This window comes from Dermacentor andersoni, chromosome 7 (assembly GCF_023375885.2).
Source record: "Dermacentor andersoni chromosome 7, qqDerAnde1_hic_scaffold, whole genome shotgun sequence".
NCBI classification, from domain to species: domain Eukaryota; kingdom Metazoa; phylum Arthropoda; class Arachnida; order Ixodida; family Ixodidae; genus Dermacentor; species Dermacentor andersoni.
In genome coordinates this window covers 22111300-22126468 of record NC_092820.1, presented here as the reverse complement: position 1 = coordinate 22126468, position 15169 = coordinate 22111300, and the positions used below count along the sequence as shown (strand labels likewise).

General features: G+C 47.0%; 1 protein-coding gene across 3 annotated transcripts in view; it reads left to right on the top strand.

Moving 5' to 3' along the window:
• Nucleotides 1-15169, top strand: part of LOC126535619 (uncharacterized) — a 381164-nt gene that overhangs the window by 248044 nt on the left and 117951 nt on the right. For all 3 annotated transcript variants that reach the window (XM_055073166.2, XM_055073165.2, XM_055073168.2), the window contains exon 10: nt 10512-10681. In XM_055073166.2, coding sequence (XP_054929141.2) covers nt 10512-10681 — 170 coding nt within the window. The remainder of the gene's footprint in view (nt 1-10511; nt 10682-15169) is intronic.

Below are 15169 nucleotides of genomic sequence, written 5' to 3'. Positions count from 1 at the left end.
TAAGAGATACTGAAGGCAGCAATAAATGTGACCCAGGTAAGCAATGCTATTTGTTAAATTATTTATTTGCTGGTGTGTGTGTGTCGTATATTTCACCGTCAATTCATGCTCATGCTTACGCTACTGAGTTTTATTGAAGCGCACTACTCTCTCGCTTCCTAAACACGTTTTGTTTTCATCTGTATGAGTCACCGTGTTGGTTATTCTTAAAGCTCGAGTACATGTTGCACTTTTGTGCGTACGCACAGCATTAGACCTCACGCACGGAACTGGTGTTTTGTACTGACAAGGTAATATGTTTACCAATGAATTGTAAACTATTCTTAATTAAAGAATAATAATTGCAGTAGTTCATTTCGTAATCACTTGATATCGCGTTTTTACTGTTAAACCGTCACATTCTTCCGGTGTTGTTATTTGTACTGAAGAGGAGTACTAACTGTCTTGGAAATTAATTTGGATGATTAGTTTGAATTAATCAATGTTTTTTTAAATATTTAACCTTGAATGTTTATTGTTACCGAAATGTCCTTGATAGAACATACTTAAATTTTGCTTGTTTAATTATATGTTCAGTGGTAATATTTTGCCTGTTCGTGAGCAATTTATGCCTCTTTCATTACATGTTGATAGCTGTTTGCAGTGCGACTTAAACAAATAAATGTAAGAGTTTAAGACTACTATTCTATTCTTGTAGGCTCCACTGGAGATCGGGGAATTAACAGCTGACATACTGGCCGCAAACAGACACGATTGTGCTGTCAACAGGGCTGAGATCGTCTTCCTTATTATAGTATAAAACTTATATGTATTTCTATTTAGACATATTGTACACGAATCTTCAACATTTATGTCTATTTGCATCATTCCTGGTGCTTCTGTAGCAATAAATGTGCTCTGCCACGTAGCGCTGTGCTCGAAGGTTTTTTTCATTATTGCTTCATGGCCGTGAAGAAAAAAAAGAGAGCAACCTTGAGTTCCCAAACTGTCCGCGTACAAACGAACATTGCATGTATAGATGCCATAGGTGTCCTGTTAGTGTCACATGGCCTTCTGTGATCCTGATACATTATCGCAGCAAAACACGGCGAAAAGCTTCTATCATGCTTAGACGATAGCCTGTTTAACAAGATCAGCGTGCTTTAAAGTTGACTTTGAGAGTGAAAACTTGTGGTGCCAGCAATAGAAATGTATGTGACAACGTGATCAAACTCAGTAGGCTTGATTTTCTATTTGAAATATGAGCATTTACTTTGAATACCTACAAATGTTAACTAGTGAGCTATACTTTATTTAAGGTAATACTTGATACTTGTGGTGGCGTGTGTGTTGTGTCATACAAGTGCCACAATTCAAGTGTGATGATCTTACTATTTTACATTGCTACATATTAGTCAGCACGTTTTGCATATTCGTCTAGTGCATTTGCTAAGATTTTAGTATTAGTTCACATGCATGCAAGCATTGCTTGTACTACTGGCATGAACACGTATAGAAGTGTAATTTCAACATCCGTTCTTAATTTTATTCTCGCTCAATTACAGCATGAAAGGCTGATTTTTTGTATCCCTCCCGCTTTCCATATAATATTGGCTTGGAAGCGTTGTACATGGCTCTATGGTAGTGTTTATTTTCCAGATGTTACCCATAATCAAACATTTATAATCTTTCATTTTTGCATTTGCTATATTGCATTTGGAGTGTCTTTGGAACCATATTCTTAATGTACACCAGGGTGTGCAACAATACTTGTGTGGTCTTGAAAGGTGATATAATAACAATTGTCCCATTCATGTTGTGCCTGTAACATCATGGTGCATTTGCTATATTGCATTTGGAGTGTCTTTGGAACCATATTCTTAATGTACACCAGGGTGTGCAACAATACTTGTGTGGTCTTGAAAGGTGATACAATAACAACTGTCCCATTCCTGTTGTTGTGCCTGTAACATCATGGTGCAGTTCAAATTTTCCTGGTTTTCTTGTTTGCTAACCGCAGTGCAAACTAATACAGACGGTTAACAGTATTTCACTGATGTCATGTATAGCTCATAGTGTATTATGATGCAAATGTTACCACTTTTGAGAGATTCTTATTGCTCACATGCACAGAGAAAATGCTTCCTTCAGTGCTTACGTGGACATGTATAGAGCTTTAACTTCAAAATTTGTTTTTTATGTTATCTTTGTTGAGACGTAGGCCGAAAGACTAGTTTTTAGTCTTGATGCCAATTTACATTTATATTGGCTTGGAAGCATGCATGACCTTATGGCCCCGTCTTCTTTTTTAGATGTCGCCATAGCCGAAACTCTGTATATTTTTTTGCATTGACTACATTGCATTGGGAGCGTCTTTATTGTCCTGCTCTAAAGCTGCACAGGATGTGTAAAGCTTTTTTTTTTTTTTCTGGCACTGTCCAAGCTGGATCTGAACACAAGTGTACAATTCATGCTTTAGTGCCTTCAATCTCATATACTTAACCTTTGCCTTGTTTTCTTGGTTCCTGACTGCAGTACAAACTTTTACATAGACAGTTAACACGGTTTTAATGATGACATGCATGGCTAAAGCACCGCGTTATGACACAAGTGATTTCCTGTGATATTATGCGACTGATACTATTCTTTTGAAGGTTCAAATCTAGTCATGTGCCAGCAAGGCCTGGTGTATTTGTGGTGTATCCAATGTTGTATTTTCAAATAAGAATATTGCATTCTAAACAACCCTGTACTATAGTTGTGGAACTGTCAGTTTATGCTCAAAATATTTATACAAGCTAACTGTACCTTCTCGTCAGGCCTTGATATTGTGTTTTGAACTGTCTTGTTGGGAACATTACCGTTACATATTTGCTCAAATGTTGAGCAATAGACTATCTCACGGGGAGTTTCATTTCGTCAGAAATCTGAAAGGATACTAGCAGTAGCCCTTTGCTGGTTGATATACAACGATTTAAGTGATTTAAATGGCATTAACCTTTTTTACCCCATTCAGCTGAGCCGTTTTTTGCAGATAATGTTATATGGGCCCCGCTCTTTATATGGTCCGCCGAGCCGTTTGCAGCTTAGCTACGGGGACGCGCCACCTCTTGGGTTTGTACCAGAAAGGCCAAATCCGCGCATGGTACACCCAGCCAGCTTTCGCCAAACAACATAGGTGCGTCATTTCCTTCTTTCGCGCTTCTCTTTGCGTGTGCCTCTTCTTGCTTGCATGCTTCTTTCCGTGGCCGGAATAAGCAGACTACATCCGTGCACGGAGAAATGTTAGCCCTTGCGGAGGACGCCACTCAGCCAGTCCTTTATGGACACTGTCTCTTCACGCGCTCGCGCTTCGAAATAGTTCACCTGTCCACCTCGTGTGGTTTCCACACCGAAGGGTGTCCCTGTGTCTCTCAGCCTAAGCAAAAAAAAAAAAAAAAATACTGCGTTTTGTTGGCAAATTAGAATTTACACAAACCGTAGCATCTCCTATTGGACCGCAAGGATATATAGTGAAAAAAAAATGTTCTCTACCCCTCAAAAAGCACAACAAAGGTGAGCGCGGGAGAACAGATCTTTACTTACGAATGGCATAGTAAGTGACAGACGCCTAATCTTTTTGGGTACAATATTGCAGCTGTTAAGCAACTAATAAAGGAAATTTTTGTTTTGCCCGTGAACAACATCAAGCGTTCAGACCCTTGACTCGGGCTGTTGATGTTTTTCTCCTCTTGCGTATGCATTTGCGTTTACTGTGTGGATTGTTCCAAAGGTATCATTCCGCATGCAAAAATTAAAAAAGAAAATCAGTCAGCTGTGATTAATTTTTTCTTTTCATTTTCGCATGCTAAATAATACCTTAGGAGCAATCCACCGAGTAAACACACATGCATGTGCAAGAGAAGAAAAACAGCAACAGCGCGAGCCAATGGTCGGAACACTTGACGTTGGCAAAGCGAAAATTTGCGTCATTTATTGATTAGCAGCTGCACAATAGTAACCCAAAAGAATATGGGTCTGTCACTTACAATATACCATACGAAAGTAAAGAAATATCTGTAGCTCCCGCGCTCACCTTTGTTGCGCCTTTTAGGGGAGTAGGTGGCATTAATGTATTCATATGCTGGAGGTCGAACAGGAGATGTTGCGGTACGCGTAAGGTCTCAGTTGCCTGCAGAATGCAATGGTTCTTTTTTCTTAAGCTGAGAGGAACACAGGGACACACTTTGCCCTGGAAACCGCACGAGGTGGACACGTGAACTATTCTGAAGCGCAAGCGCGTGTAAAGGCAGCGTCTCAAAAGAAGAGCGTCCGAAAAGGGGCGCCCTCCCCGAGGGCGCACATTTCTCCGCGCATGGTTGTAGGCTTCCTAAGGGTTCATTCACACCGGCGACTGACAGTGGTCGCCCGACCAAGTTGTTCGCAAAGCGACCAGCCGCAAGTGGTCGCGAACGGTCGCTTTTTTCGAAAAGCGACCGTTTTTTGCCAGTCGCCGTCTGCGTGAATTTGCAGTCGCGCGACCGTGGTCGCAAAACTGATAAACCAATAATGACGCACCGGAAGTGATCTTTCATATGTCTAAATCCGGCCTCCTCCCGCGTCGCGGCAAATTCCGCGTAGATTTCGAGAGTTCTCGCTGAGAACGACAATCTCCGGGATTGCGACTTGCGGTTCGCGCTCAGCCGGGCTTGCTGGAGTGAACATCAGTCGCCTTCGGTCGCTTTTTGATCGCGAGTCGCAAATGGGCGCGCCATCTCCTCAAGTCGCCGGTGTGAATGAGCCCTAATATGGCCGCAGAAAGAAGCGCGTAAGAAAGAACAGGCGCGAGCAGAAAGAAGCCTGGAAGAAAGAAGAGCCGCGTCCCCGTTGCTAGGCGACACCAGCTATACAGAGCATGCGCAGCGCGGTGGCAATCTGGGACCTCCAGCAAGCCGCTTTGTGTAAACATTTTAATGGTTCAACCGGTATACTGTAGCAAGTAACCTCTATATTTAGGCAAAGGCGCTCAATACTGTATGCCTATACTAGCGGTTAGTGTTGTAACCTCTAGTTTAGGTGCACGCCTACTTACCTTTAACAGAAGTTAAATTTGTAAAAGTTGATGTTTAACTTATAGATTAAAAGTGCACAAATCTGATTCAATAAACGTTACCGTGCTAAGAGTGCATGAGCGAGTCACGAAGCAACGAATCGTTCTCAACATTTTAGTCCCAACATAAGCGTGTCATTTCATTCCACATGCACGTTGTGACACGCCGCGCTAGCCCAGCTCGACGTCGTGGGCGCGGCGTCGGTGTTTCGATGGGCCTGGAATGCAGAAACGCACGGCTATCGAAATGTAGGTGCACGATAAATAAACCCGAGTGACCTAAAGTAATCCTACGGCATGGCTCATAATCAGATCGCTGTTGTGGCACGTGAAACTTGGGGAAATTAAGGGACTGCGAAGGAAATTAATACGCCCATTTTGCTCAATATGTGTTTCATCTAGAAATGTATCGTCTTTTTTTTCTCGTGATGCCATATATGGCTTTCTTTATCTAGCAGACAGCCACCGAAAGAGGTCCCATTGCCCGAGCCAAAAGGGACGAGATGACGTAACGTTTACGTGACCTCCTCTGCCGTCACACGAGAGGTATCCTAGTGAAAGATACGTGGCGGCACCTCTATTGCCATGATTGCCATGTTCTCGTTCACTTCTATTTTGCATAATGAATCCTTACCAAATAGCTCAGCTCTCTGTCGTTCTTGTTACCGAAGCCTTCTCTTTTAATCTAGATCTACATAAGGGTTTCCTTTAGTGTCAAATCAATTTTTTTTATTGCGCGATGTGTGTTCCCTTTTTCCTGTCCTTGTTTCATTTGTCAAAATTCAAGGTATATTGTGGTGTTTCAGCGTTCGTGTAATGAAAGAGCTCTGTGGAACTGCTTGACAAAAAAAAAATTTGGGATTTTGACGATCGAATGACAATCTCATTTTGAGGCACGCCGTGGTTGGGGAGCGAGGAATATTTAGCAGCACCTGAGGTTCTTTTCGGGCACACAAAGCTCGCCGCCATGGCCGCGAATGAAGCCCGCGACCTCGTTCTCGGCAGCACAACGCCACAGCGAATGAGCCAGCGCGGCCGAAGAAACTGTGCGGTACAAACTGCACCTCGACGCCGGCGTCACACTTGCGGCGTTCCGCTGTGGCCGAGCGTGGTGTCGTTGCGCCGCGCAGGCTTGCACGCAGACGGACCCGGAGTCGCCGGCCCCAGTGCTGCGACCCCGCACCTTTGTTCCGCACGCGGCCGGCAGCGTTGGCCAGGGGTCGCGCGTGACGGACAACCTGCTGCTCCGAGAGGCGCCCGTCAAGGGGGGGGGGGGAGCCCAATCTGCCTGCGGTGTTGTTTCGAACAGTGTGGAGGGGCTTTCTGGGCTGGTCTGCAGTTTGACATACGCAGTGAAACCGGACACAAAACAGGGCTTCGCATCACGGCGCACATCGTGCCCAAATGTGATGAACACCTGCCGTCAGACTTAGTACGGGCATGGAAGACAAATTTCTAGTGGTTTAACTTGGACAACCACTGTAAAGAGCAGATATTCAGTGTGTTTTAGAAAGAATACGCCTTAAGATAGGAAACTTGAGGCAGCCCATCGAGCAATAACTTGCACTCCTCGCAGTAGAATCAAAAAGGCGCTTAAAAGGCATGTTCGGGCTAAGTATGACAACGGCTGTGCATGATATTATCACATTGTAACGATGGTACCACACTGGAACTTGAATCAGTACCGTTTGGCCAGTTTATTATCGTTCCTTGTCTGTCACTTGTACTGACTCTCACGGAGTGGGTCAAGTGGATTTTTGTTATTATGCGATCATTAGAATTTGATGCTACTGTATCTTAGAAAATGTGCACGATGGCCATGGCCGCCGCCCGGCTGGGGAAAGTATGGCCGCCGCCGCCTCTCCCCGCTTCCACCCCCTTGACCCCAGCAAGGACACTTAGTAAACTTTTCTCTCTCTATCTCTATCTGGCGCCCTGAATCGCTTGCAATAGGTGGCAGGCACAGAGGCTAGGCGAGCCGAAATGCCGAGTGTTTCGCGCACTCCTAGTGTTGGAGGTCGCGCCATCTCAAATTTCGGAGACGCATTGAAGCAAAAAGCAACACAAATCGTTCGCGCCGCTGTTCCCGCCATCGTGGCGACAGCGAGTGTTGATGTTGATCGAGTGAGACCTGCTCGTGTCCTCCTACGCGCGTCCGCGTTTGTTAATTTAATTAGTGAACGAGCGTTTACTGCAACTCATACAGCTCATAAATGTAAAACCTTTCTTCGTGCAGCTGTCTAGTACTTTTCTATGCTTATCAATACTTTGCCTCTAGGGCAAGACGAAGTCATTTGTTTGTTAGAATTGTGCATACTAATGACCGCCAGTGAATGGAACCACTTCCCCGCCTATGACATTGCATTCACCACTCCCTTCTCTTACGCCTTCGTGCATTGACGGCTTGATGGTATTGAAATAAATAATTAGGTAGTCTCAATGTAGGAGTGGGCAAGTGTGAGAATCGCCCAAGTGCTATCGGTATCTGACCGGAAGGCTTAAGCAGCTGCAGTACGCCCCCTCCCGGTAACAATGCTACGTGGGTGGTGACGACCGACTCGTCACGTGATGTTCTGCGTATCTTGATGCAAGCGGGGCCATGGTTTTCTAGGTCGACCCAATGCAGGCTCTCGGGGAGGCTGCTTCAGGACAATTACAGCAAGCCCTTGTGTGTCAGGCGTGCGTCCCTCCAGGGTCAGCGATGAACGCAGGAAGGCTGGAAAGTTTGTCTAGAGTGGTGCACTCGGCTTTTTGTGCGCGCAGTCTGTTGCAGTCGGTTAAGTTCGTCTTGTGCCTAGTTTCACTTTTTCTGCAACCGTTGCCTCTTCCTGGTGAAGACTACATTGGACTCCGCAGGATGAAAAGGGGAGAAGGCAATCGGAAGGGGCGTTTATGCGAAAAAACTTCCACACGAAAAACGTTCCCCGCGACGACTCACATGGCACTTCTCGCGTGATTTGGCGGCCTTTCTTCAGGCTTAAGAAATATATGTTGCACGTATAGAGCAACAGAAACATGGATGATAATTTTCTCATGATGGCCAAAAATTGTTCATTGAAGATTTTTCTCTCAATATAATATTTGAAAAGTTAATTATTAATACTAAGTACATAATTAAGTGAAAGACGAAGAATGGGCTTACTTGCCTCAAGCGACAGAAAGTACCATGACTTTGGTCCTGTCCAGCTACGTGGCACTCGGGTCTTTTTAAATTTTGGCACAAGTTACTTAGGACACCGTATATACGCTTGAAGACGGTCTTAGATCGCGCGTCGCGTAGCACCGCCGTCGTCATTGTCGTTGTTCTGTATCTGTGTTTTGCTGCGAAGCTGTATGCGGCTAGCCGATTTTCAGTCCGTCCGTCTGTCACCTGTACGCCGAAAACTCCAGGGCAACACCATGCGCATGCATGAAAAAAAATACAGGCGTGCGATTGGCTGTGCCAGTAGTGACGTCGTTGTTCTCCCTCGCAGCCGAGCGCACGCGCAGCAGTTTCTCCCTCCCTCCGAGATGTGTAGGCGACGCATCATACCTACTCCTGAAGAGCAGGCAGCCTTTGATCAGCAATGCCGCGAGCAGAGCCGGGGAAAATCTCGTCTACGCCGTGCCCGTGCCGCAGCCGGAAGACAAGAACAGGCCCGTGCAGCCGAGTGTAAGCAGCAACTGCGTACCGAGGATCCGGCAGCCTACCAAGCCGTCATTTGATGAACCGTCGGGATTAACCCAGAAATAAACGCCGGCGCACTCATTTCAGTTTCGCGGGTTAACCATCTGTACGGAGTGCTCGGGCGATGACTTTTTGTTGAGCGTTGCTTGATGCTGTTATGTAGTACATTGCTACCCGGAGTAATTGTGCCCTAATATCCTTGACAAGCATTACGTAAACCAATAAGTGACTCCCAATATATAGCGAAGGAATGCGGTTCTCTTTTTCTTATATATATTAGTTTACCTTGTTATGCTTCTACTTCAGTCATTCTTATATTTTTATTCCTTATGTATCGTAAGCGATTCGTAGCTCTCAGTTTTAGGCCTCTCTACAGCCACGTCACATCAGCCATTAGTCAACTGTGTAGTCATCATCACTGCCTTGACGCTTTTTGGCAACACTTGGTCCTTGCGCCATTAAAAACTACATATCATCATCACCTTATGTTTTTACAATCCCCTTCGACTTACGTGCAAGAGGGACTTAGAAATCGAATAGGCCCCACTGTATCGTTGGCAATATTACACTTGGAGTTGTAATGGCGGTACCGATGTAGTAAATATTACGACAGAGGATTATTAACATGGATGTAGTACTTAGTACTATGTTAGTATTATTTGCTAGTCCCAGCAGATAGTGAAAAGTACTATCACTTTACAACCTTCACTCACTAAGCGGCTAGTGCTTTTTGTGACATATAGCGTGTTAGTATTTATTAGTTAATATAACATTTTTTAGTTTGGCTTGGTTGGAGGAGCTATACAGCACTGTGGATACTAGCGCCTATGTGTCCACCACGCCTTCTTTTTGATTCTCGTGTTTCTCTGCGCCTGACATTTTGTCAAAATGTATCAGCAGGCCCATTTCACTGCTTGAATCCGAATAATATAGCCATCCTTCTTTTTCTAGGTTGATTATTAGCGGAAAAAGGAAGGCAACACTTCCCTGCTTCCTTTTTCTTTCACCGCTAGGACTACGACGCCAATTACGTCACTGGGATAAAACAAGTTGGTACTTTTGCGCACCTGTGTCAGACTGTTTATTGTTTTCTTTTACATTCCAGGAATGCTCATGAAAAAATCGTGGGTACATTCATCATTTCTTGGAACGCACATCTATTATAAGTTGCAGTCAAAGAAACAAGTAGATATGTATCAACTACGTAAATAAAAAAGGTCATTGAACAGTGATTCACATCGAAGAAAGACAAGCCCCTCCGGGGCGCATTAGTGTAATGTGTGCGTTGTTGAGACAGCAATACCTTCGGAATGCGCGCACATTTTTAGATTGCACTACCTCTGTTGTCGGCCTATCGGGGCCATCTTGGTTCAATTTCGTCATTTTCGCGCCAAATACGTAATATTTACTGCTCTGTACTAGCTCTAGAGTAACTTGTCTTTTTCTTTCCAGTTGACATCTTCACGTTCTGTTTATTGTCCTACATGCACTCAATACATCGAATAGTCAAAATTACGAGACTAACTTCGCCAATAACTTTTATTCCACGAATATCAAATAGATCTGACGTCGCCAAGGAGGATCTTGCTTTCAAAACACGATGCTCAGCAGCTCCAGTAGTCAGATAAATAGATATTCGGATCGAATCCAGCCTCTCGTTGTTTTTCTCTTTTCATCATTTATGGCCCCACTCTGCCTTGAATAGGATGACGCTCTCCATTTTATGTTTCAAGAGTGTAATCCACCAAACTCGTCTCCCCAAATCTTCATGAGCAGACTGCCGCCTCTGGGCTCGATCGCCAGGTGGCCGTGCATCAGCACCAGAGCGCACATGGCAGCGTACGGCACGCCGTCCGACTCTGCAAGCCGGCCAGCCACTCGTACGGAGTGTCCCTGTTTGCGCAGCGAAGCCGACTCAACGCAACCACCAGCAAGCATCAGCAGTGGTGAGTCTCGCGTCGCTTCAGCATTCATTCATTCACTTCTCCTTGAGATACAGTTTACTACTTCGTCAGCATTGGGACAGCTGCGCCAAATTATGGCTAGAGCAGTGCACTGCGACATCCCGCTCTAAAAGGGCATTTTGGTGGAACATTACACCGAGCGTGTGCCAAAGCAGCATAAGAAAGCCTTGTTCAGTTCATGCTGCCTCGCTCGCAAAACTGGAGTCGGAACCTGAAGCACGCTATCATATTCATCATGTAGATTAACAAAGTGGCCATAGCCAAGGATGTCACAGACGCTATTGGTCCTGCAAGGCTGTTTTCGGCCTTAAGTGCGATTTCTGCCCAGCGGAGGTTCCAGTGTAACGCCCTAGCTCCGTCCTGTCTGGGCTGCAGTGTCTATTGCTCGTACTTGTGAGCCGCGAAGTTCGCCACGGAGGCTCTCGGGTTAAAAAGAAGCCTCGGATAATGTCCCATGCGACATTGTTCGGCATCTAATTGTTGACAGCCCACCTTTGGTGGGAATTCTTTAAATGCGTGTACACAACCGCGGGCACTTAATTTGATATTGTTGGGGACCGTTCTTGCAACGCTGCACAATCGAACAACAAATCCTGTGGTGGCAATAAACGTTTCTCTTGCACTCGAGTGTCGCCAGTGGCCGCGCTTATGGGAAATCTTCGTGCGTCGCAGAGACGGGCGTAACGTTTTGCTTTCGTGCTACTGCCCACGAGTACGTGCCAGCTGTAGTACTTCACACCAATCTGGCAAGTTGGCGCATGTTACGCCTAATTAAAACAGTCGCAGTTTCGCCTGAAGGGTTAAGTATTGATTGTGATAGCAAATTATTAGACAGCTATGTGTAGGAAGGTTACTTCTTTAATCGACTGAATAAACTGCTGTAAACATTAGCTTATAAGTTAGCACTCATGCTGTCACGGGCGCCCAGACATACATGAACGCATGCCACTCGATGACCGCGGACACTCGTTTTCAGGACGCTGACATGATGAAGAGCGGCAGCCGTGGCGAGCCAATTGCCCTTCTTGTGGCCTCCAGCTTAAACGCCAACCACGCGCTCGAGAACACAGCGCACATTTAGTTGTCAGCTATGCCGGGTCACCAAGCCTTCTAACCCACGATCCAAAACCGGGCGCGCGCCGCCAAAGTAGAAGAGGATATGCGTGCTAACCTGCCCCATTCGCCCCTCCTAGCCCGCGCACATCCCCCCCTTGCGCGCGCAAGGAGATGCCATCGCATCAAGCCACCATCTGCCTCGGCTATCCCTCGCCAGCATTCCCTCGAACCAAGACCATAGTACGTGCGTCCGTGATCTTGTGGGGCCCTGGACGGAGTGGAGCGTAGAGAAGGGACGTCAAGCCCAAAGGAAAACTATATTATCACTGCGCCAGCAGGTGTCCGGAGTTCAGGCGGACACCAACGCGAGTGCATGCAGCGTGAGCCTGCGCGTCTCTGCTGCTGCGGTAATGCCGCGGCCTTGACGGAGGTGTAGCCGCTACAGTGGACTGTGCTCCCAGAGGGGAGGTGTTACCGACGAGCGGTGGAGCACACGAGACGCGTCGTGGTGCCACAAGTGGATGTGCTGTGGCATGCGCCACTTGTACAGGATAGTCGATGGAATGGACGGGGTCGTAGCTTGGGCAATATGGTTGTACCGACTGGTCGTCAGTAACGGCTCTCTTGAAGAGTTCAAGCACTATAGTGTCCGGTCGTCCATCGATGGAAATAACAAATGTGTTGCTGCGGCGTTCGGACATGGGGTAAGGGCCCCGGAAGCGCAGTTCAAGGGGCTTACGATCGGTAGGCTGTCCCACAAAGACATGTGTTTCTGCCCGAAGATCCGGAGAAACGTAAGACAATAGAAGTGCAAATGCTCTGGTAGGAACTGGGCAGACGGAATGGAACATGATGTGCAAATGCGTAACATCCGTGGTTGAGGGCACTGCAGCTGTGGCTTCGAAGTTGCATAGAAGACGAAAGGTGGTGTAACAAGCAAGCTCGACACTTGAATAGCCTATGTCAGCTTTCAACACCGTGTGTGCCAAGAAAGGTAAGGGGAACGTGTTGAACCCACTCTGAAGGCGAGTCTTGAGCTGTGTGCACTTTCTTCAGGTGACGGTGAACTCAACGAAGCTGTTGTATTGTGGGTGCTAGGCTGTGGTACGTAGTCTTGCGGTGCTAAGAAGACGCAGCAGGTCACTGAATAGGCTGGCCTCAAATTGTTGACCTCCATCTGTTATTATGGAAAATGGGCGACCGGAGCACAAAACCTTAGTGGACAAGGAAGCTGCAGCAATGGTAGTTGCTGTTAGATAGGGCCAGCCGGGCGCCTGCTGCCGCGGCTTCTTGCTATTATGCCTGGTGGTACTTCTAAAGAAAGGGTGCTTCACTGGGGAGAGTGTTGCTATGGAATGCCATCCATGCTTTATCGTTTGTCGGCGCGAAAGAGCTGGCGATGAAACCAGAGTCACCTGAAATAATTAACAATCGATTATGTGTCGCATCTTCGTCTATTCGACGACCCAGAGCTGAAGAATGAAAAGTTCTTGAGCCCCAAACTGCAATTGGTCATCGGCCACGCGTGTCCCTAAAAGGCAGCACTCGTCTCTGTGTGCTTCACTCGAAGCACCTGCGCCCGTCTGTGCCACGACGGGGCCCGGCGCAGACTGTTGGCAGGTGGACAAAAAAACATCCCCTCCAGGGTGACCACAACCGCCGCACTCTTTCGACAAGGGTGGCGACACTAAAGCCTACAAAGAGCCAACACTGACTATTTCCGTGTAACAGCCTCGACCCTGGTTTCAACTGAAATTACCTCTGCATAGCATTGAGGGCGGGTCGAAAGTTGCACACGAGAGGCGGAGTCTGGAGAGGTGGTACAACATCACGGGTGGGATTTTGCGGACTGTGCTGCGATTCCAATTGGCCGAGAAAAGGGCACTGAATTCGCTCATCGAGCGAATTCAGTGGAAGGCCTGCTGGATGTGGAAGGCCTCCAAACGCGACGTCTCGATCAGTGCAGGAACGGGCAATGTGGTCGGCGATAGAGGGGGAGTACGGCGAACAACATCAGCACAGCTCAACGGGCGTGTTTAGGGTATGGCGCGGGTGGTGGAAAGGCTTGCAGCAGCTCATGGCGGTCGACTTATGCAGCAGAAGCGACTGCTGGCTCGCTTGAAGAGGCAACCAGGATTTGTAGTTTCTCACGCAGTATTCTGCCAATCAGTTCTCACGGAGAGATTTCGCTGGTGGTGGTATTCTGAATGGCGCTGCTAATTGGTGTGTTATTTGGCAGGTGGTCAATGTGCAGGCACCGCTAGATTACAGCGGCCTCCATGAAGAATTCGTCTAACGTCATTGGTGGGTTTTGCACCAGGCCTGCAAACAATTGTTCTTTAATTCCTTGCATGAAATGGAGCACTTTCTTAGTCTCGGGCATATCGGGGTCAGCTCGGCGAAATAAACTGGCCATGTCCTCAGCGTTCATGGTGACGCTTTCGTTGAGTTTCTGACGGCGGGCTTCGATAAGTGATTGTGCATGATCCAGATGGCCGGAACTGGAGGATGTATCTTGGAGCTGGCGTCAAAAGTCGTTGCACGTGTGGAAGCACACTTCGGTGTTTTAGAACCACGTACGAGAGCTGCCTTTTAGTGCGCAATAAGCGTGCAAATATTTTTGTTCAGCGCTGCAGTCGTTGGCCTTAGCAATCCTTTCATACTTATCAAGCCAGTCCTCAGCGTCTTCAAATGCAAGGCCACCAAAAATGTCCCGAACGCGAGGATGCTGAAAGGTCACTTGCGAAAGGCTGGCCATCTGTGAAAGAGGGAGATTCGTCGGTGTAGGAATTGCCATGCTGGTTGGTGCTGGGACGGCGGTGAATTAATGGCTCAGGCCTAGCAGGCGGTGGCTGAACCAGCACACTGGAGTACTGAGGAGAGGTTGATTCTGTGGACTGCGTGTACGGGTCCTAGCAGAAGTTCCGAACATCAGGTCGTAGTACCCAGCACCTCCATCACTGTCGCGGCGTCGGAAACTCGAGGGACAAACACCCTATTTAGCAGGAACAAGAACGGTCTGTTTAATACCACGCGCTAGTCACTGCTTCGTCATCGTCTTGATCGTATTTTGCCTTTAAATGCCTATAAATATTATTTTCGTCGTCCTTGCCGCAGTATAGACGCGGCAATCTCGTCGCTGTACTTTAACGCTTTGCGTGGGCGAATCTGAAAAACACAGCGTCGCTTACATTAGGCACATAGGAAGAGTGAGTACGATTTCCAATGAGCAGACGAATTTCGCGTCGAGTCTTCAAGCCTTCTGCTCGGCCACCATCTTGTTGGGACAAGAAAAGTACTTTGAATTGTTTTTTACTTCGACGCAGTCTTCGCGAAGCTTGTTTGTGCGCGCTTGACCTTGGCCGGCTTTCTTAGTATTTCAACCAGACTTGAGACGGCTGCTGTCGAATGAGC